This window comes from Cheilinus undulatus, linkage group 13, assembly GCF_018320785.1.
Source record: "Cheilinus undulatus linkage group 13, ASM1832078v1, whole genome shotgun sequence".
Taxonomy (NCBI): Eukaryota; Metazoa; Chordata; class Actinopteri; order Labriformes; family Labridae; genus Cheilinus; species Cheilinus undulatus.
Genome location: NC_054877.1, coordinates 13,962,198 through 13,985,621, shown reverse-complemented (window position 1 = coordinate 13,985,621; position 23,424 = coordinate 13,962,198). Strand labels below are relative to the sequence as shown.

General features: G+C 38.8%; 1 protein-coding gene across 13 annotated transcripts in view; it reads right to left on the bottom strand.

Moving 5' to 3' along the window:
* LOC121520598 (receptor-type tyrosine-protein phosphatase mu-like) overlaps window positions 1–23,424 on the bottom strand; it is a 284,435-nt gene that overhangs the window by 207,951 nt on the left and 53,060 nt on the right. For 12 of the 13 annotated variants that reach the window (XM_041804124.1, XM_041804128.1, XM_041804125.1 and 9 more), the window contains exon 2: window positions 5,603–5,725. In XM_041804124.1, coding sequence (XP_041660058.1) covers window positions 5,603–5,725 — 123 coding nt within the window. Of the gene's footprint in view, window positions 1–5,602; window positions 5,726–7,850; window positions 7,921–23,424 lie in introns of those variants that run through there. The other variant, XM_041804134.1, reaches the window with a different exon arrangement.

Genomic DNA, 23,424 nt, shown 5'->3' with positions numbered 1-23,424 from the left:
TAATGCCCAGAATAGAGTTAAGTATGCCATAACAGGTTTGTTTTGGGCAGGAAACATGGAGATGTTGCATTATCCCTTTAACTCTGTAGCACTGCAATATCATACCACTACCACAAAGAGCAGAAATAATACCATATTATAAATTTCAGGCCCTGTCATCGAATATAGTGCACTATAGCTCTCCACAAACACTTTCTGACCATGTCAACAAAACCTAAAAGTGTTAAAGTTTTCATAAAAGCAGAATTGATGGAAGGATTGTTGCACTAGATTGTGTTAGATTGCTCAGGGGATCCTAATGTTATAACCAACATGTCATTTGGCAACAATAACATCCATCAGTTTTTTTCTCTTTCTTTATACTTACAAGAATTTCATTTCCTCTAAGAACCAGGGTGAAGAGTCTTCCATCACCTCTATAATACATTCATGTTGGCATTAAGAACACTTCTATTTGAACAGACACTGTCTACAACCAATTTTCAAAGTGTGCAAGGTGCTGATGGCCTCTGTTCGGAACAATCTGTTCTGTGAGTATGATAAGGTCGCTTTGTGAAGATTCATAAGTATGGGTTGAGAGTGAGGCAGCAATCAGAGGTGAGATAGCTTTTCCACCAGTGTGCCTTTCACCTAAATGCATTTCTACCCATCAAGCCCCTCTCCAGAAGCCCTAAAACAATTTCAGCCGTCAAGCACACTACATTTCACATCCCTTTCAATGCGGTCAAAGAGGAGAGATTACAATTTCTCGCGGCAGGTTGAGTGCTCACAGTGAGAAATGGAGGAAGAGCAGCAACCTGTTAATTACACACGGTTCAAGATGTGCAGGTAGAAAACAAGCCTGTCTGAAGTGTGCTTAGAGTAAGAAGCACAATCAGGGACAGCACTTAACTAGACATGGGACTTTAATCAGGTATGTTAAATTTAGACTGTGCACGAGGTGTTAATTTGTAGGTCAGGGCTTTTCCAGATTTCGCTGTAACCTTTGCCCGGCCTCCATGTGTCCCAACATTAATCAATTGTGAAAGAAAATAGTAGACACTTCCCCCGCCATGAAAAGCAATTTCTCCAGGGTGGTTTAACACACATCATCCTGATCTGCACACAAACAGGCCTGGGCACTGGCTGCTTAAAATTAGCGAGGGCCTGCTAATTAATTCTCGCGCTGTCACTGGGGGGGCCCAGTGCAATCTATCTGTGATGCAGCCTTTGTGAGATTAGGCGTCAGATAGGAGAGGAAAACAATATCCATTAGTTTGCAACGCTACCTTTGTTATAACACAAAAAAACGTCATTCCATTAGTCTAATTCCTTAGGTGCCTTCTGCTGAGTGCTGGTGATATCTCTGCGTTTCAAATCAAATGAAATGCGATCAATGGAACATTAAAGAGACAAATTGTGTGAGACAGACACAAAATGCAGGGAAAGCATTTTAATGAATTTCAATACATGGCGGCCGAAAATGGGTCTTTAATCAAAAGGGATCTGAATATTTGGATAGCAAATTTAGCTTTTGTCTCCCTATATCTGACAGTCTCAAAGATCCTGTGTAGTCAAGTGGATAGAAGATTCATCAAAATGAATTTAATTGGTAAGAAAGTAAGAGAAAAAAATGTTGAATGTCTCGAGAACAATAAAATGGTTTCTCTTTTAAGTTTGTGTTGACAAGTCGAGGAGTAGTCAATGAATATATAAAAGCTCTAATCAATATCAATTAGTCCCTAACAGTAAGTTGTTTACATGCAGACTTACAGTATATTTTAATTATAGTCACTCTCACAACCTCATCAGAATGCTGTCTTGTGTAAACACCTAAATCATCAGACTGAACTGGCTGTTCCAGATAAATTACATTAAGCAGACAAAAACACAGCAGACTGAAATTCGTCATGTAATTGCCCGGTCAAATTAGCTGTGTGCTCACAATTTATAATCATTGTGTGTGCAACTTGCCCACTTTAGCCAAGCATTATTAACTACAAACATCAATGGCTATAATAAAGTGGTGCAACTTAAAAAGTAATTTTGTTGTTTGATAGTAGACTGGCTTCTCTAATTTATTTAGAGAAATTAAAATTAGTTCGGTGAATTTTGACTTTTAAGAGGGATTGTTGTGAGGCACAAACAAAATGTTCACATCAAGCAAAGCCACCAAACCTGTAAGAAAGCAGAAGGCTGTGAGGCAAAGTAATGTGTTCATGGTAACATCCATGTCATGTGGTGTCTTTGATGCATGACCAGATTCCATGTCTATCTGCAGCCGATCCATCTAGCAAAGCTCCAATCTGAAACACTTGTGCCTGATCTTAGAACTGATCGACCAATCAGCATCATTTGAGGAGATCAAGGCAGTAGCTACGGACGAGGATTAGCTATACTGCAAGCTGGTAAACAATAGTGACTGGTGAAGCCTCTAGCTGGGATGTAGCTACAGCAACGTTTAATCCGAAATGGACAGCATTTCTCTGTTACAAGAAGGGCAAAGAACCATAGTAAATGCTTTTCTTGGTGGAAGAGATTTACTGCTCTTCCGGACTGGCTTCTAAGTTTGCTGCTAAAAAGAGAAAGACTGCTCTCTTACATCCCAAACAACTGCCTTCTCAGCTTCGTCAGAGGATTAGATTAAGATTCAGACGACATGGTGCTAGGCTAGTGAATGTGGCTAGTAAAAGAGTCTATTACTCCAACTTGCTGGAGCACTTGCATGAGCTCATTGAAAGGGCCCTCCCTGAGTTGGAAGCATAATAAAAGAGTACACCACTAAACACTAGAGGTGGGAATCTTTAGGCACCTCACAATTCAATTTGATTATGATATAGGGCTACGATTCAATTCTTAATCAACTATTGAAGAATTTTGATGCATGTTTTTTTTACATTTCTGTTATTCTCACTGTGTCAAACATAATAAAAACATTCAATTATTTGTTTAGAAACCAAAAGAGATAAGTTAAATTCCACTGTTCTCTAATGGGAGATGTATGTGAACTGGAAAGTTACAATTGCACTGAACCAAATGTAGCAGCATCCTTTCCTTGTAACATTTCTGAAATCACAGACATAAAAATGTCATTTTTCACAGATGAGCAACTACTAACCTAAATCTTGCTATGCACTGTGTGTCAAAGTTCCATTTTTTTGTTCCTGCTATTCCACAGTATTAAATATCTAAATAATTGATTATTATAGATTATTGGACTTTCATAAATCAATTCATAATCTTCCATCTCAACATCACGATGCATCTAAGAATCCATTTTTTTTTCCTACCTCTACTAAACACACCAAATCCCATGAAAGCAATTACTGACTGACCAGGCACTCATTGGGTTAGGTAAGGGAAATATGTCATCTAACTGAGGGTGCACTCACACTAGGCCATCCTTACCGTGCCGTATTCTAACCGTGCTAAAGCCCATTTGACCCCCTCCCCTGTCCCCTCTTTGGCCCTCACTCACACTGCTCAGCGCATCCAGGCCTGGGCATGGATACGTCACGCGCAGACGTCATTACACGAAGCATCCACCGTTGATGACTCAGTATGCATAAGTGTTGTTTTTTAGGCTGTAAAATAGTTACAGATTTATATGATATCTGATCTGACACCAGAATTATTTCTCCTGACCTGGAATCAGCTACATTAACTATACAGAGCCCAGTGAGGAGAGAGAGAGAAAAAGCGCTTCACAGCGGAGAGTTGTTGCTCACAGCATATAATCTGGAGCCTGCTCAGAGTTCCAAGCACTTCTGCTGAATGAAACCCAGACTTTTTAACTCGTATGAGCCCCTACAGACATTCCTCTGCGTGGATGCCTGATGCACCAAACAAGCTCTCATGTGTCCAGAGCAGGATTAAACGTTCAGTTAAACAGTTTTTTTAGGACTGGGATCCTGCTGTCTCTAGCATGTGGCTGCTGCATGGTGGGCTCTCTGAGGCGAGTCCTCTTGTTGTTACTTCAAGCTACATCACATTCCTGCACTTGTGCTCCTTCATTTGCGTCCGTGCCGTGCCTAGGCCCACCTTGTCCATCCGTGCTGGGGCCGCACCAAAGCACAGAACAATTGCACTCACACTGGCCAAACGTACCAGACTTTAGGCCGAAAAAGACCCAGGCACAGTACGGATGGCCTAGTGTGAGTACACCATGAGAGACACGACTATTCACTTAGTGTAATGTCGATTTTTTTGTGTTTGTTTTGTGTCACCTCTTGTCAGTTTTTCGATTTAATTTCCTATTTCTGGTCATTTTAGACAGGGGTGGAAAGTCACTAAGTTCTAATTGGCTAGAAGTCACATCAAGCCCATCAACACTTAAGCCTGGGTAACACTGACAAAGCGAGTTTATGGCATCACTTTCTATTTTCCTGCTTCTACTGTGTTGCTTACTGCCATTTCTCGTGCTGATAGAGCTAAGGCTAGATTGTTTATTTGCCTTCATTTTTTGATCATGCAGTTTTGCGTTGTAACATTGTGTACACTTTGTCATAATAAATGCAAATCAGTTCCAAATATAGGTTATCAGCAGTGGTGTAGTGGTGCATGCAGAAGTAGGAATACTCTTCATTACTAGTACTCTTTATTAGGCATATTTTCTATTTAGAACTGGGCATACTCTAGGTAGACATAAAAAGTGGGCATACTCTGTTTGCCCATGTACACCCTGTGCTACACACCACTGGTTATCGGCCTTGTGAACTACTAATAATAATGGCCCTTCTACTTGAGTAAATTTTAATGTAACGATACTTTTACCTTAGTATGACAGTCTTGTACTTCTTCCACCTCTGATTTTAGATTAGCTTCATATTGTGTGCTTTGTTTGTGAACAGAAAAAAACAATATGAGTGTGGTGTGTAATTTGTGTTGTCACATTGAAAACATAATCCAGGAAGAATAGCTTCCAGTGAATGCTGAAGCTTATGGTGATCTAAATAAACAAACTAACAAAAACTGGTAGTGGAAATCAATAGTGGCTGTCTGTAGAGCTCTGGTTACACCGTTTACACACTGGGACTGTACATGTCCATTAGCCTATGTCATATGCTCTGTTGCTCTGATTGGACCATAATGAATGTAAGAGACAGATGTTCAATCACCCCGAGTGCTAACATATAAACCTCCCATTCTTAAATCCTCCACATTCTAAACCAAAAAGTACCGGATAAAGAAAAATATTAGGTTGATTTAACTGACTCTGACCTGCAGATATCTATTGATATTTAACTGGTAAGCACCTGGAGTGGCCTAGCAGACTGCAGACCAGATGGTCTGATTGTAAGTAAGAGAAGGACCAGACACAACTGCTAAAACAAATAAAACCTGAGCCTCCAGATTTGTGGGGCTCCCAGGCTGGTACGAAAGGGTAACAATTCAAAGTTTAAGTTGTTTTTTTTAATTGTATCTTCACCTGCTTGTGAATGATTTTATAAAATCTGGTCTCTTATAGCGAGAAAATAATAATGCTTAAAAACATGCAACTTTTGCAGTAACTAGACTATTTTCACTCAAAACAAGCATAAATAAAGTGATATTTGCTGTATTATTCTGTGTGGTTTAAAAGTTATCATTCTTCCCATTCTCATATAAGTGTCACTGTCCTTACCTGAGGGCATCCATGGGTCTGAGGAAGTCTTCTCCCTGGTCGTGGACTGTTCCCAGTCAAGGTCATCGTCTCTGCCTTGGCTGTACCCACAGGCTGCCAGCGGCTTCTCAAAGTTACAATCGCCTGTGACAAAAGGAAGAAATTTATATGGTTATACAGTTTTCCCATTAACTTGCTGCTCAAATGAATGAATATATAAATTAAATTTCCCTTTCCTTTCCCCTTTTTTTCCCTCAGCGGTATTCATAATGCAATATGCCAGACAATGAGATGCATTTAAGTGAGACAGAGTGAAGGATTACTAGAGTAGGCGAGGCACAACATACATTACCATCATTAGCAACACGGCAGTCCAATTTCACAATGACAAGTATGAAGTGTCCAAACTCCATCATCGTTAGGCATTATGCTCCAAAACTGCACCACCATCAGGGATAAATTGATTTATTTTCCTTGCCCGCCACAGAACTTTGCTGTTCATGCGCCCTTACTCCACAGAGCCACTCTAATCCTTTTTACAAGCTGCTTGTAAAATGACAGCAAGCAACCATTAGAGCCAGGCTTCAACAAGGCTCGGCGTGTGATCGATTAATACAAAGATCTCTTTATTTCCTCCACCTTAAAGGCCACACAGAAAATGTGAGACTTGAGCTATTTTCCCCCCAAAGTGCTTTTCAATCCACTCATAAATGTACAAAAAAGCATGTCACAGCAAAATGTGGCCTGAAAGGAGTTCATTGTGAGTGAAAAAAAATGTGCACTGTAAAGGGGTTTCCGCAGTGTCAGAGGTAGAGACAACTCTGAGGAGAACTGGAAAATTATTTAATGCTGCTTATAAAACCTGATAATCTTGCTGATAACAGATGTACCATACAACATTGCTTAAACCCAAGAATACAGATAACATACATGTTTGATGGCTCCTGTGGTGTCCTTTGAGCCAGACTCTATGCCAGGCCAAAACCAATATCTCATCTCTTACAAGCTCCCTCTGACATTCTGCTGCATAAAGGCTATGAGCTGGGGGTTTTTGTTTTCCCATTTATCTCTGCGCTGACATTTACAGTACACGTGCAAATGAGTGGCCAAACGAGGAGAACACAGGATAATTAATATCCAGCAGCATAGGGCAGCTGCTAATGATATATTTGCTGCTTTGTCTGTTTTTTTGAGGGGGTGGACACACAAGAGGTAGTGAGTGCCAAAGTATCGCAGGAAAAAAGGCTGAAGAATTGTTGAGAATTAGTCCAGAAAATCTGAGCCTCTTCAGTTAAAACCAACATAAAACCAGTTAGGATACAAGCTAACATAGCTGCACCTACATGTTAGCTTGCTAGATTAACTCCTGTGAAACATCATACAAAAGCAAAAAGCAAGTGCCATAGCCTTTACAGTACAAAGAAGAAGGCAGATATTATTTTCAAGAGTATAAAGTATCACAGGAATAACTTAGTCCAGAAAATCCTAGCCTCCTCAGCTAAAACAAACACAAGGCAACCAGTCAGGATACAAAGCTAACAATGCTGTACCTATTAGCTGGCTATATTAACTGCCATGAAACAGTATACAAAAACAAAAAGGACGCGAACAATGCCATGAACGAGTAAAAACTGAATACAGGAAAAAATGGGGAATAAATGTTGAGAATATGTCCAGAAAATCCAAGCCTCTTCAGCTAAAACAACACAAAGCTATTAGTTAGGATACAAGCTAACACAGCTGCACCTATATATTAGCTAGACAATGCCATAAAAGTGATCAAAATAGGGTGGAAGGTACTATCTTTAAGAAAAAAAAATTCATTACAGAAAAAAAGTGTAAATAAAGGTTGAGAATAAGTTCAGAAAATCCAGCGCCTCTTCAGCTAACGCCAACAAAAGCTAACCAGTTAGGTTACACAGCTAACAAAGCTGTACCTACATATTAGCTAGATAAATTAACTGGTGTGAAACATCATACAGAAGCAAAAAGCAAGTGAATAAAGTCATAAAAAGTATCAAAATACATTTTAAAATAACTCGGTGAAGAATTGTTGAGAATTAGTCCAAAAAATCCTCCACTAAAACAAACAGAAAGCAACCAGACGGGATAGAAAGCTAATATAGCTGTACCTACATATTAGCTAGCTAGATTAACTGCAGTGAAACATCACACAAAAGCAAACAAGTGAGCAAAGACACAATAAGTACAAAGAATGAGGCAGATTTCATTGTTAACAGTATAAATATTACCGAAAAGACAGACTTACTTGAAGTTTTAAACAGAAAATCAGACGTCAGTCTTCTAGAGATACATTATGTTGCTTTCTGGCAGCTAATGCTAAAACAAACAGTTAACTAACATGTAAGCCAAAACTTGCAATGCTAGAGCTTACTGTGTTAAGTCTATTGGATAAAAAAGTTAAGCCCTACCTGAATCCTCAAACATTTAAGAGGGAATTTTACATATTAGCTGAGTCAAAATAACTAGCTAACTCCCACATGTAGCTAAATTACATTGAGGCAAGCTAACTGTGAAAGTGGTCTCAGCAAGTCGAAGCCCGTCTGAAAAGCACCAATGTTATTAATAAAATTAATTTTGGGCCAACTATCCTGTGGTTAAAGGCCTCTGCACACCAAGGTTGACATTAATAAAAATTATGAGTAATTTGGAGAGACATTTTGACCTGCCTTTCTAACCACACCATAAAACACATAGAAATTTTGTATGTTCTACAAAAATGTTTGCACTCTGAAAGTTTGCAGTGTTGTTTGTACAATTTGCTGATAAACTGAGATATATTTCAACACTGGTTAACATTTGTACATTTAAGAGCATGATTTTGTTGACTTTTAAAACACTATATTTGGCGCGCCGGTAGTCGAGTGGTTAAGGCGCACACCATATACACAGGCGACCCGGGTTCGAATCCAGCCTGTGGCACCATTTCCTGCATGTCTCTCCCCACTCTCCTCCCTGTTTCCAACTCTATCCTCTGTCCTATCTAAAAAAGGCCAAAAATAAATCTAAAAAAAAAACACTATATTTGGCACACAAAGGTGTATTTCCATACCCTGAATACAGTTGACTTTTTGACTGAGCTGTTATGCTAAGTTCATTAGCATTCCCTTACAGCTGTTAACTGCCATTGCATAATTGGGTGCTAGTTAGTTTATTATTCTGTGGAGGCAGGGAAGCAGTGGACCCACCTACAGCAGCACAATACACCCTCTGCCACCTTTAATGTCTATTGTTGAATAAATATGAAGCAGCAGTAACAGAAGGCCAAAAACTTTCACTCAAGACAGGCTGAGAGTCTGGCTGAGAAAATCTGAATGACAAACACTCGTGAACCCACATCAACATGCCCTGAAGTCAGCTCTCAACACCCACCGACTCAGTCTGAGCTGTTCTGTGGTCAACAGGAGTAAAAACTGTGGTTGCCTTCCACCTCCAAGGAGTGACTGTTTGAAACTAGGAGTATGCGGGCGTTAGTGGAAAAGTATTTCCCGCTAAGTCAACTTTTTCTCCATATAAATAAAAATATCTGCTGTGCCAAGATGTAGCTTGGAGAAGTTAACATGAGTCTCTGGCTGCAGCGTCACAGGGGCTGGCTTCGTTCCATCAATACTTTGACTCAATAGTTCTAGGATGCTTCGCCCCATGCCGCCCACCTTCCTCTCACAGCATGGTGGTGCTCCAACAAACCCAAAGAGGTGACTTTTATTGGTGTTTGATATTCAAATCGATGGCATTGGCGGGTAGCTGAATGTATTCTGAGTCAGTGGGTTACAAGAGTGGAGGGACATTTCAAACACCGGAGGAAAAACAAAGCCTTCAAAAGGAATATTCAAAAACCAGAAACCTCTCCTTGTTTAATTTGAGGGGTTACTTAAATGTCAGCTCTCTGTTTAATAATAAATCAGGAAAATGAGAAGAAGGATGGAAATTATTCAGGTTTTATTGCATGCATAACAGACAATGCAACATATAGATGGCTGATGAAATATCCAGATCACATCACCAATAAGGGCAATAAGTTTATACCTATTACAAACTGTAGTTGTAGTATACAGTTAATGTGAATGCTGAATTTGTAAATGTTTGCTATAATGTCAGATATTGCAGGGAGCAATTGTTTTTTTCCTAAAAATAGAGCATATAGAGATCATTTGTTTGGCTGCAATATACTTCTATGTGCTGAATATTTACTCCAAATTCATGAATTGAACTCATGAAATCCATGACAGGCTGTATAAAGCATTGATGTCATCTAAGTCACCAGTTCCCAACCTTTATCCTTGGAGTCCAGCTGAAACTCCCAAAGACTAACACAAAAAAGTTATACATTGATGTCTCATTGATGAAATCCTAAAAAAAAAAAAAAAAAAAAGAAAGAAAAAGAAACTTCCAGTAGCAAGATCTTTGGCACCCCCTTGGAGGAGAACTGACCTGTTTTGGGAATGACACCCACTTGAGAATTGAAAAAGCAGTCTCACACCAACTTTCAGTTCATCTAAAAACAAACAAAAATGAGCCGGGCCTTAAGGCTGGACGCGATTAAAAAATCATAATGATTTTTGAAAATGTGAGATACCACAGACTTCTGAACGGTTTCAAACAGTTTTTTACCTCATAATCCTTCGAATGCCGACTCTAGACAAGTGTTTCTCAAATGGTGGGTCAGGACCCAAAAGTGGGTCGCAGTGTGGCTCCGGGGGGTGACAAATTTTTGCCTGGGGGAAAATAGCACCAAAATGCCTAATCAAGTATTTTCAAAACATGCTTGTTTTGTCATGATTTACGCTGTCTGAGATCCAGTTTTTTCATTAAGCAAATCTGGCCGGTTGAAAAACAGGAAATTTGGGCTGTCATTTCTCTTGAGGAGTTGGTGGTGGGTCCTGAAGCTCAGCCAGTTGGACGGTGAGACCACACATCTGCCATCAGTGGGAACAATTTCACAGTTAAGACTCACACACAAGATCTCACAGAAACTTGCACGATCAAACATGATTTAACAACAAAAACAAACATGACAGGGGGCACAGCTTGCCTAAAGTGTGGCTTAAAATTGTGTAATGTGTGGCCAGTGAGCCTTAAACAAACAGGTACGATTGTAGTCTCCTGTCAGTCAGATCAGCATCGCCTCTACTTATGCATAGCTCTTAACCTTAATATTATCAAAATCTTTTCATTTACAGCCAAATTCATTCCCTATACAGAGTGTACTAATACAAAAATATACTATTAAGACCAAATTAATTTTTGAACTGTAAACCTTATTATTTTTACTGTCAAAAAGGACATTTTGATCTGAGTGTATAGGACTTTTGGGGTCTATAAAGCTTTAAGAAGACACTCAAGAAACTACATTCTTTGGCACTTTGGCAGTGGCCTCATTTTTCATCCCTGGAGGTTGAATGAACCCCATTACTAGACTCACTATAATACGTTGCCTTACATTTTTATCTGGTTTAATGTCACAAACTGACACAGTGACAATAAGGATGGTGACTTTTAGCAGAATAATTACAAACCTGGTTGTAAATGAGAGAATCCCACTGAACAGCCTCCTTGAAACTTCTCACTGACTGTATAGATCTGAACACACAGTGTGGATTGAACCAATTCTGCTTTTTCATTGACAGTTCTATAGAACTAACAACACTGGCCTCTATAGCTGAACTATTTGACCATTGCAACAGGGCTAACAGGGCTTGAACAAGCAATAAATCAATTTGCAATGCTTTGTTTGGATGCATATGGATCTTGGTATCACTCTTCAATAAAGGGAACTGCTTCAATAACACCTCTAACTTCTGATTGATCTGCTTGAGAAGTGACTGGTGCAGAGGTAAACATTAAAGCATCTTGTTGTGGAGAAATTACATGGTACCTTAAGCTTTTTTAAATGTGTGAATGTCGCTTTTGTGAGCACTGCAAATCAAAAGCAAAATGTTTCAATCACATGCTATCAATACAAGCGTCAGCCTTTGAGCCAAGAGACTGTACACATGAATGCAGATGAACGCATCAATCAATAGCATCATAATAGTCCTTCTCTCAGCAGGAGGGTTATACCGCTGCCAGTGTGTGGCACAACCCCCATATAATCAACCTCGACAGCTGCTGAAATAGATATCCCAACGAGAGGCTGCCAACTCTCTGAAGGAGATCTAACTTTCAATAAAAGCTTCTATGAGGTGTGGGTAGTCTGGGTCTGCAGATGAATGTGCTCCACCCTGTCAACATTCCCCTTTCAAGAGACGCAGGCAGCTTGAAGCTAAAAAGGTGGCCCTAGATATGTCTTGAAACAATTTATTCCTGAGTGAGAACACACAATAGTCTTTATATTCTCACGCAGAGTGCATTTCAAAGAAATCTATCCATCTTTTCCTGGACTCAGCCAAAGGCTAGAATCAATATCTCAACCCCTCAATGCTGGAGCCAATTTCTCCTAAAGATTTTCAAGTCAGACTTAAAAGGCCTTTTGTTATTGCACCTGTAACAAAAGTAAACTTTAGGCATTAAAAGCTATGTTTGTGTGTGTGCGTGTGTGAAAGTTTGGCGGTGTAAAGGAGAGCTGTGCACACAGTCGCCTGTCTGAATGCCGCTGAATGAGTGAAAGGGATTGTGAAGCTGGAAATATGATATTGAAAAAGATCTGTGGTGAGGCATTAAATGTATAATAAGATGTTTTTGAAAATGTTCAGAAATATCTCTTTGCTGAAGTTGTTATTGACTTTGCTCTGTTCCCTTTGTATAGCTTTGCAAAGTTCTTCTGCCTTCATAAATTCCTACTTTCATTTCTTTTTCTGGTGTTTTCTATAGCTAGTATCCAATTCAGGTATCCTTTTCCGATGCCAACAGTTATCTCAGGTCATTTTTGATAGAAACAGTTGGACAAAAAATACTGGATTGATACTTCATACTGGTTTATCACCGTCAAATTTTACCTGATTTAAGCCTTGAACCCAAGGCTGGTTAGCTAAGCTCTGTGTAAAACGACTTAATACACCACCACATATCTAAGCTGTCTCTGCTTAAAAAGACTTTTACACTTCACATATTAGCAAGATATGTGTTTTTATTTAATTTTTAAACCCCCAAAATATTGAGAGAGCGAATTTGGGATCAGTCAACTTAATGATTAAATATAATCAGCCTTACTAGTCAACACCAGAATGACTTATTACTTAAACTAACTATTGCAATTCTATCAATGTAGGCCCACAATGTCAGCTCAGTGTTGTGTCTAAGCTGTAATGGAGTCATCTGCCACTATTCAGGGCTGTAGCTTTGCCTCTGGCCTGCTACTTCTGCTCTCAGGTGAGTGGGTTATAACCTGCAAGGATTACCAAAGGTCAATGGCAGAAGCATGACTAACACTAGCCACAAATGGCAAAATGACTAATTTTTAATTCTTTTATAAATGTAGGCCCACAATGTCGGTTGTGTCTAAGCTGTTACCTTCCCAACTGCCACTAGTCAGAGCTGTAGCTGCACTTTAGGATATGCCTGCTCCTTCTGATCTTCTGCTCTGATGTACACCAGCACAGTAGTGAGATTTCACCTCAAATGTAGGTCCTGTCAAATTAACTGGCATAAATTCAACCCGTGCAATGCCAGACCACATACTGCAGAAGTGAGTAGTTGTTAGCCTGCAAGAAAGGCTGGAGGTTGGTGATGTAGCATTGCTAGCATTAGCCCCAAATGGCAAATCAATTCGACGTAGTTTATCTGTAAAGTAATGCACATGGCAAAATGCCATACTTTACAGCAGAATTTAAAATTTAAATTTAAAAACTTAATAATTTAAAAATTTAAAAACATTTAAAATTAATCAAATTAATAAAGTGTTAAACAAATGCTACATCTTATGGCATCCATCCCCTCTTATTGTCTCTACCCCCTTTTTGTGTTTTTACCCTCTCTTATTTTTTCTTATATATTTTTTTTTCAGTTCTATCTGTCTTTATGTCCTAAAATCGTTGGTCTTTGGGGCTCATTTTATGGAGTTGGGTTCATGTATTGCCAAGGCTTATGGGTTATTCTGAAATCATGTGATGTGTTTATTTGATTAATAAAATGTGTCCTTGGGTTTTTTTCTGGGTTCTTGGTGTTTGTTGAGTTAAATAGATGATAAATTATGCTACAATCTGTTTTAACCTCTTCACTTTTAAATAAAATACCCATGATTATGGTTGCACCCCCCTGACATTTAAGAACTTGCAAAATCAGGGATAGAAGTTTTACGATGAACTTTTTAGATTTTGAATTCTAAACATTTGTTTATTTCAAACATTTAAACCACAAAATCGTGTTAATGTATTCCAATTTGAATTTCTCACAATTAAAATACCATTCTTAATAGTGTCAGTAATCTGTTTATTTACTAAGACTGGCCGCGTCACTAGACGTTAGGGTTTGAGATTCCAAATAGGAAATTAATTATAATACTCAAATATGCTGAAACATATTCAAACCAAGTAGGTTTCATAGAACACATTTATATATGACATGAAATTACTACGTATTAAAAACAATGAAAAATATACTGGTAACACAAAAAAATGTGTCGTGCCATTGACCCATTTAAATTGGTTGAAAATTAGTCAAAGCACTTTAAACTCCTGTTTTTAAAAGTGCTTTAGAAATACAGTTATTATTATTATTACTTAAAATACCAAGCTTTCAGTCACACAGACCTGGTGGGCAAAAACAGTTTAAAAAGTGATGACCTGTTGAGCACACTGTGTAACTACAGCTCTGGCTTGTTAAATGTTTATCTCTTTAAATCAGTGCATGGTTACATACAATGGCAACCACAGAGAAACAAATATTAGAAAAAACAGCAACTTTTAGACACTTGTGGTCCTAAATTGGCACAAATGGCATTATTAAAATCGCTAAAAAGAGCCGAGTCCACACTAGATCTTTGTTTTGTTGATGTTTACATATATATTAAGTGGCGAATCCTTTCCCGTACAACAGCATAAGAATGACAGCCTACAAAGTACAGACAACTTTATGTGTTTTCAATGTGTTTGGGTCAATGATGCTGCCTTTGAGAAGGGAAAGGGGAGAAATTCTTCATGGTCAAAAGTCAAATGAGAGCTAATTAGTTCATATTTGCTGGTGTACATTACCTAACCATGGTTTCAGTATAACTGTTGGCTCTCACTTTCAGTCAGCGTTCTTAGGCAGTAATTTTACTCAAAAGGCAGACATATTTTTGGCAGGATTTGGAGCAGTCTGTTCTCTTGTTCCTTAAAGGGGACAGTGCAGTGTCTAAAAGCATTATTCCACAATCTCTTCATATTTGTTTTTTTTTGTGTGCGAGGAGCACAAGCTGGGCTGATCTCCTTGTTGATCAGTGCGTGACGTTAAACTATAACTGTATTTCATTAAAAACTAAAGGCTTGGTTGAATATGTTGGTGGCAACTGAGACAATTAACATCTAGCAGCAGTAGCAACCGGGGTGGGCTTCCAAATCCAAACTGCACGGTTTCTTGTTTTAATGAGAGAAATATTAGTTTGGAGGGTCACCGTTAGTGCAAATATTAACAAGTTGCGGTTATAGTTTGTTTTGTTTCACACATTATATTGACTGAACAGTGACTTGGAGTTTTGCCATCAATATCAGATTGCCAGCCAATCCATGGAAAGCCCACCAAGGTGCGTCTATCTCTTGGCAAATAAACACATGAGCCTGCTGCCAAAATGCTGAACTTTTACAATAAGATTGTTATGACAGATTTTTTTTTAGTTTTCGTGCAGAGCATGAGCTCTGCTCTATCAGAACTATGGTCCAGAACAGAAACAGGTAGAGAACATGGTTAGCACCCCTACAATAATAACTGGCTACTAGATAATTACATGGCATGTCTTACCCAGTAATTTAGAGACTTGCATAAGCCATGTAACAAAGCAGGCAAATGAACAAGAGCACCATTAGTGAGGTGTGTCTCCCAGCTTGAGTGGCATTAGATAGAATATCCCCCCTAGTGAGGAAACTGAGCCCTTTTCCAGCATCACCACTGCTCCGGTCCCAGTGGCAGATATCATTGCTGCAAGACCTCCTTAGCCCCTCTGCCAATTCTGCAATTACCAGCCTTCCAACCTGCTCTGTCTGCCGAGGAAATCGCAGGTCTGCTCTTTGCCCCAATCTGCCTCAATGTCTGCACTTGTTTTAACAAACATCTTGTCTGCCAGCGTCCCCGCAGACTGAAACCACAAGGCAATCTTGGGTAATTTAAAACCAATGTCGACTATCTCCCTCCACCACCGCCAGTTTAGAGCTCCAGAATCCTGCAGCTAAGCCCCTTAGGGACTGATAGGCCTTTTCACTCTGGCCCTATTTCACTTATCTATTGGCAGCTCCTGCCAAGTCCTATCTCTGCACTGAATTGCATGTACATATACTATCTGTTTGGGGACTTTGAACTGAGGGATGGGATTTGGACAATCAATCTCAATATCATTATCAATCACCTCTTGCTGTTCGCCACATTGATTTGAGGGGAAATAAAGAAGTAGGAGAGAAGATTTCCACTGATAATCTGCCAGGCTGAGCCATGCTCTTGTCAGCAAGAAAAAAAATGCCAAATCACATTTAGCATAACAGAATAAAATTAGGCTAAAAAGATACATTTGCATGAGATTGCTGAAAAATGCATGGTGACGTATGAAGAAAGGATTATTTTGATTTAAAAATAAACCCCAAAATTTCAAAATCAGACAAAAAAAAAAAAAAAAACTCTCTTTGGCAGGATATGTAACTCAAACCATCTCATTACCGAAACCTGTTCTTCTCTCCAGGGCATGTTTTTTTGTCTTGTCAACCAAATATCAACTTGATGAATGTGCTTTACATCAGGGTACAACGAAGTTCCTTTTAAAATCCACCCTCGTGCCTGGTTAGATATACATCGAAGATGACAGGCAGCCTTCTCCTTAGATATGCTAAATTTTGACAGATGATTTCCAGGCTATGTGTGCCAGCACAGGGCCTGACGTTCTCTTCCACTGCGCCTGTCAGAAACTTCCAGTAAATGACTTCAAATCCATCTCCATTCTGTATAACCTGCCAGGCACCAATTAAGATGAATGTGGAATCTAACTCAGAGACGAGGAAGATCCTTATTGTCATTTTTTCTCTCTAAGCAATAAAAATGAAGACTTTGGGCCTGTCTGCACAGAAGCACCCTGCGGTGATAACATCAAAATTATGCTAATTCTTCCCCTAGTAGAAGTCCATTTTTTTAATCACTTCTTCCAAGAACTTTTTCCTGGGAGGTTGAGGTCAAATGAAATAGTTCAGAAGCTCATTTGCACTAAAAAGAAGGAGAGCTCCCAAATGTTTCAGATCACATTTAATCAATTTCAGAGGCCTTAGGACAACCACCTGCTGTGCTCGGTGTTTGGTTTGCACCGAGGTGGCTTAGGAGTATCCTGACTCTGACTTGACAGCAACGAGGCTGGTTAACAATGGCTTCTGCTCCTATTGTTCCCAGCATCCTCAGTGTTGTCTCTATCAAACAGAGAGAGCCACAGTCTGTCTGTCTCAGTGTGTCTGCCCTCCAGAGAATGAGAGGGAGAAAATAAGGCTGTTTTCTATTCAGCTTAATGCCTGTTGATACACTGAATGGCAGAATGAAATAGGCTTGTTTGCCTTCCTATTTGCCTGTGTTCAACATGCCTCCAGAAATGATACGGTGACTGAGCACAAAAGGCGCTCCATTAAAAATCACTGTTTATTTGTTGCACAAGTTAAAGCTGAACTGTGAGGGGATGCATTTTGATCAGCGAGGTGAAGAAAAGCTCAGAAAAATGCAAAGACTTGACTGTTGAATAGGGTTGGGACGAAATACTAATATGGCAATATATCATACCCTGAGTCCTGATACAGTCAATGTACTAATAGGGACGAATGTTAAAACAGCATAGCCCACTTTGACTCCTCATAGTGGCACTTATGAAATGAGTTAGGATGGCATGGGTGGAAGTTAACTAGCCAATGAAGTTGAAAGCAGCATAAAGGAGGAAGGAGAAGACAACAGTGATCTTAAATAGAGGTGAAGAGAAGTTAACGGATGAAGCACAATAAGAGGGGAAAATGATACCAAATTATAGTTAATACATGTTGTAAAGATAAACTGATCTGAATCAGACAGCCAATGTCTATGTCAAAGATCCAAGTGTATCAGTCCATGGAGCCTTGGATCAGTAAAGAAGTAATAAGTCAGTCGATGCACTGGCTATAACATTAGTTATCACTTAACTGAGGCTTTGTTACAGTAAAACAAAAAAGAACTGTTTGCATGTCCCAAATCTCAGACTTCTGTTAGTATACTATACTACAGTACACCTAAATGCGATACACAGCACTTAACCACAGTGGGTTATATTGTCCAGATTGCAGCTGTTTTGTACCTACAGGAAGTGGTGACATTATTAACCTTATCTGTTTCTTCAACTACTTTTTTTAAAACAGACATTATACAATTAGAATTAAGTTTGAAGGCTATTTTGACCCACTTCTAAATTCATGCAACTTGTATTTTATGTCAACATATTTTACTTAACTTTGTCTTAAAAACCTTTTACTTGATTGAAATGTGCTGGCCTTTCCAACCACACGTTAGCTAGCTTGCAGATGCTAACATTAGCTAGCATGCTAACTGTAAAATATCTGCTAATATGGCATTTATTGAGGGTGCGTAGAGTCCAGTGTTCTAGACTCAATTTGTGGAGAGCTTTGGGTGTACCAATAGAGCACTGCTTTTGAGTATACTCCTTAGTGTGAATGCACTTTGTGCACTTATGCACTCAAAATATGCACTATTTAGTACAGATGCAGCCTATGTGGTTTTGGATATACTACAGGGCTCTGCAGCATGGCCTCCAACTCATTCTGCATGCTTTAGCTCCAAGGTTAAGGTAACTAAATAACTAAAACTAAGATTCAAAATCATTGTAGTTAATGCTTTATGACCTACTACGGAACAAGCCCACCAGAGCATATCTTTACATTTTTACATGCTGTAGTGCCATTTTCTTTCTTTCTTTTTTTTTTTTTTTTTTTTGAGTATTTGAATTGGCTATACTTCAATACAACCCTTAGAACCAAAATTTTAATGATATATATGTTATAAGTCCATAGTAACAAATCAAATTGCTCAAAAGTGTAAAAAAAAAAAAAAAAAAAAACACAAGGAAAATGAAAAGCGTTTTTGTTTACATATTTTCCTAAATACAGAGATGTCATACATTGTGATTGTAAAAATAAAAAGTTGCACAAGATCATTTCAAACCAGAAAAAAATATTTTGAGTATGGTCATAACTTCATTTTTGAAATACACTCATCTTTATGAACTGTGGGAAAAATGAAAATAAAATGAAACTGTGCTCAATTTTGTAAAAAGACAGCATCTTCTAAAAAATAAACTATTTACAGAACTGCAATGAAATCTCTAAGGTGCCGGATATGTTTGATCACACACACGTTTGCAGAAGACCATGTTGAAACAATAAGAAGTGCGACTCGTGACCTGCAAGAAAACAACACAATTAAAGCCCGGATTATAATATATTATATTGTTTTTGATGTGTATGCTTTATACATTTCTGCAAAAGAAGGAAGGATATTTCAAGAAGGAAACAGTACTCTGGTACACACTGACTGAGTGATATGTTAGCGATACTTCTCTGGGTTTATATGCAAAAAGAATTATTGCTCTATCTCACTGGGTTACAGTTCTACTCACAGTTAAAAATACATATGCAAATGGGAGCGCAGGCAATCCCGTAGGTTTTAAAGGGTTAACTGAAACTAAATAAAAATTAACTTTACCAAAAAACAAAAACTAACTAAAACTGTATGGTGTGCTTACAAAACTATCTAAAATAAAATAAAAATAGAGAAAAAAATATCCTTAGTTTTAGTCGTTGACACAACCATACTGACTGGCTGTTATGACTGTGAGTCATATGTATTGTATTGTTTTGTTGTTGCATATTGTGTAGAGGAGCGTGTTTTCTTCCTCCTGTCTCTCTGTCTCTGGGATAACCGTTTTCTCCTGTTTTTTTGTTTAGGGAGTCAATTTAGGTTTGTATTATTTTCCTTTGTTAAGATTAGGTAAGTGTTTTTGATTTTTGAGAGTGTTTTTTGTAATTTTTTTTGCTACATCTCCCTGAGGTAACTTGTTGAAAGTAAAAGAAAAGAAAGCATTAAATTTTATTTTGTTTGGACTGCAAACTCGTTTCCTGACCCTTTTGTGTAAATTCATCTTGGAAGTGAGGAAGGAGAGGTTCAACTTTTATGTTATGTCTAGTATCCCCTAGGCTGGGCGTAACACTGGCACCTACACTCAAGTCTGAAGAATGTAAAATGGTCTGAATTAATTGGTTAAGACTTCACACAGTGGTAGTTTTATGTCTGGAGTTGTATTTACACATCACCATTAAATAAATACCATAGGTAAAGAGTAGCCTGTTTGAATATGATTTAAAAATGTATGATGTTCAATCAGCCCTGACATGTATCTGAAAAAAACAAAAAATAATAAAAACTAAACTAAACTAAAAACCACCAGTAAAAACTAATAAAAACTAAACTGAAATTAAGCACAGAAAGTGAAAACAAAATAAAGGTAAACACTAATGAAAAATCCCAAACTATTATAACCTTGTATGGCTCTGACTCAGCGTCTCATAAGACTGGCTAAACATTTGATCTTCACGTGAGAGCTGAGTAAGTGGAATGTGCTAGCTAGCAAGCTAGCTAGGTGTGTTACATGGATCCAACAACATACATGGTACAGCCATGTATGTTGTTGGATACCCTAAATAGAAAACAAATAAACTACCTGCTGTGTCTGAATGCTTTGATATGGCTGATGTGTTTCCTGTTCCACAGATTCAGCACTTGAGGACGGTTTAAAGTGGAATCAACCCTTTGGATTGATTCACAACACAGTGGTGGCTCAATAGTATAAGACGGGAAATTAAAACTTCCTCCAGCGTGGTTTCACATTTGATCCAGGTGTGATGGGCCACTGGCCGGAGCTTCAATCAATGAAAGACAATACAAGAGGAGAGAAAACTCCCAAGGTTTCTAAGGGGAAAATAGATCTACAGCTAGACAGGGAGGAGGAAATACAAACCCAGTCTTTGCTCAATTCTTAAAACCCCCTCTGGCTCACTCCGATAGAAAACAACATCCCCATCCCACAGTGGACGACCCTTCAGACTGAACCCCTTCAATCCTCCCAGAACCTGCTAAGTCAACAAACCTCTGAGTCCTGCCTGAAGAGTATAACAAAGAAGGGATAAAATGCTAATGTCAGTATCTGTAGCTTCCTCCTCCTGTTCCCTCTGAGTTTCCCAGAGTCTAATTTGTCAAACATGCAAGTAACAATGCCAGAAATTAGCCTGAAGGGAGGATCCCTCCAGAGGAGAGAATGATTATGTTTGATCATGAAATAAACAAGAATATTATCATGCTTTGTTGGTTTTCCAGAACTGGAACAAATGCTTGTTTTTATGTGTGGAGGAGGGAATAATTCAAGGTTGTATGTCAAAGAATTAGGAAATCACTAAAGCTAATTAGAAAATGGAAAAGAATAGAAGAAAGGTTGAATCAATCCCTCCTGAGAAAGGGGGAGAATCTAGGCCACACGGCAAAAAGCCTGTGCAACCAGGCAGAATTATCAGCCTGATGAAATATCATTACTTTGCTTTTGTCTCATGACTTATCGACAATCACATATGCGATGCTCGCCACCCTCTGCAGCCCAAATCTTGGAAAGTCCGAGAGCAGATGGTGCACAGGTGGAAGGTCGATCCTGGCCCAGGTGAAGGGTTGCGTGTTGATCTGAGCGCTGCTTTGACAGGTGTGGCTAAAGAGATCTCAATCCCAGTGGGAGCTTTTTCAAAGTGCCGTCTTAGGGTCTTCACCTGCACACTTCAAACACATTCAGAGCCTTTGTTTCTCTGCTGAGCCCCATAAATCAGCAGCAACCTGAAAGAGAAAACCCTTTGGCCAGGCCAGGATTAATCCTCCTGGGTCAGGGGGAACCAATGTGGAAGGCAGCAGGCATATGAGCCCCTCCTCACCCTTGCTCGAATTTAAAGCCTGTGCTGGGTTGTTGTTGTGCTTGGCAACAGGAGAGTGTTCAGGCTGGTCAGTGTGAATCTCTAAACAAGTGGGAGGAATCTTGACTTCTTTGTTTGGCGATAGCTCAGCTCTGGTACAGCCATGACATTTTTACAGTCAGTATGTTTACATGCAGTTAGAATAAGTTTATCCTCTAAGGTCAACCAAAACCTATCTGGTAAAACTCATGTAAACATATTAGTCTGACTAAAATTGTAAAAAATTGAGTTTCCAGAAATCAGAATAAACACCAGTAGAACTGAATTAATCTTGAATGTATCCTCCTTAATTGGATGCGTACTGAGCTAAGCATGCTACACATGCTACTCGGTTTCCATGCCAGGCTTTGGCCTGGAAGTCAAAGAGCATAAATGGTAGCAGAGCAGAATCACATAATTGTCTTCAGATGCACTGTAGTGTAGTGCACATCATGTACAGGGAATGTTAAGAAAGCTTGTTAGCAGGCAGTAAACAGGAAGAGGTGTGCCAGCAACACGTGCCACAGTAATTAAATCCATTTACCTAAATGCTTGTATACACCTTTTCCAGAAATGTCACTGTTTAGATGTCACTAACTACAGTGGACAGAGTAAGAGCTTGGGCAACTATGCATTAAATCAACAGTTGCATTCACGGTGTATTTGTGAGCAATAAATGTAGGAAAAATAGTAAAACACAGCCTACTTAACAAAAATGTTATAATGCCTTGATGCATACAGTCATGTGGATGCTACTTTGTGTAGTATTTCATTTTAACAAGGCATTTGCAAGTATTCAGTCATTTCCATTTTTAACATCTTATTTGGTTACAAGTCACCTGTAGACAGGGTCACTTTAAATAGTAAGACATTTTTACACTTCATGAAATGATTTGCGAGCATCTAGTCCTATCAAGTCAAGCGTTCCAAACTTTCCATGTTCAAGATGTGCACTACAACTATCGGGAGTAGTTCTTTATTGCTAGCATCTAGTGAACAAGATGTCCCTTTTGCAGTAAAGGCAAAGGAAGGGAATGAACAAACAGACATCAGATGTAAAAGAGCTATACTGGGACAAGGACAGTAACCCAGTAAATTATCTTACTCAAGTTATAACCCTAACTCTACTTAACTGTGCAGGTGAATATACTGAAGGTAGATAATTGTACCTACAAAGATCGCCAACATCATTAGCACTGGCATTTCTTTTCTAAATAAGACTGATCAATAACAACCAGAATTTATTTTTACCTTCAATGACAATTATTTAAATTTTAAAACTCACTCAGCAGATATAAATTGAAAGAGCAAAGAGGCAACATGATCTATACTGTCAATCTGTTGACTGGTGTATGTAAAATATTTTGATGTTGAATCTTGTTGCCTTTGTGATCATCTGTATTCTTTGGTGATGTTGTGCATGCCTAAGCTTTGAATAACTTCAGTTCATTTTTCAGATAAAAGGCGTAGGACTAGATAAACTTCATCATATCCCATTTTTGAATAGAAATTGTCAAAAGAGAGGAAGGGAAGTGAAGAGGGAAAATATGGAAGCAGTAGTTGTCTGCTATAGTTTTTTGTTCTTCTGTTTCTTCCTCTTTGCTTGATTTGGATTTTTTGCATATTGCCTGATCTAGCTCAGCACATACTGGGTGTGCTGGACCTGGAGGGGTGGTCCAGACGCCGCGGGTTGGATGCATGTGT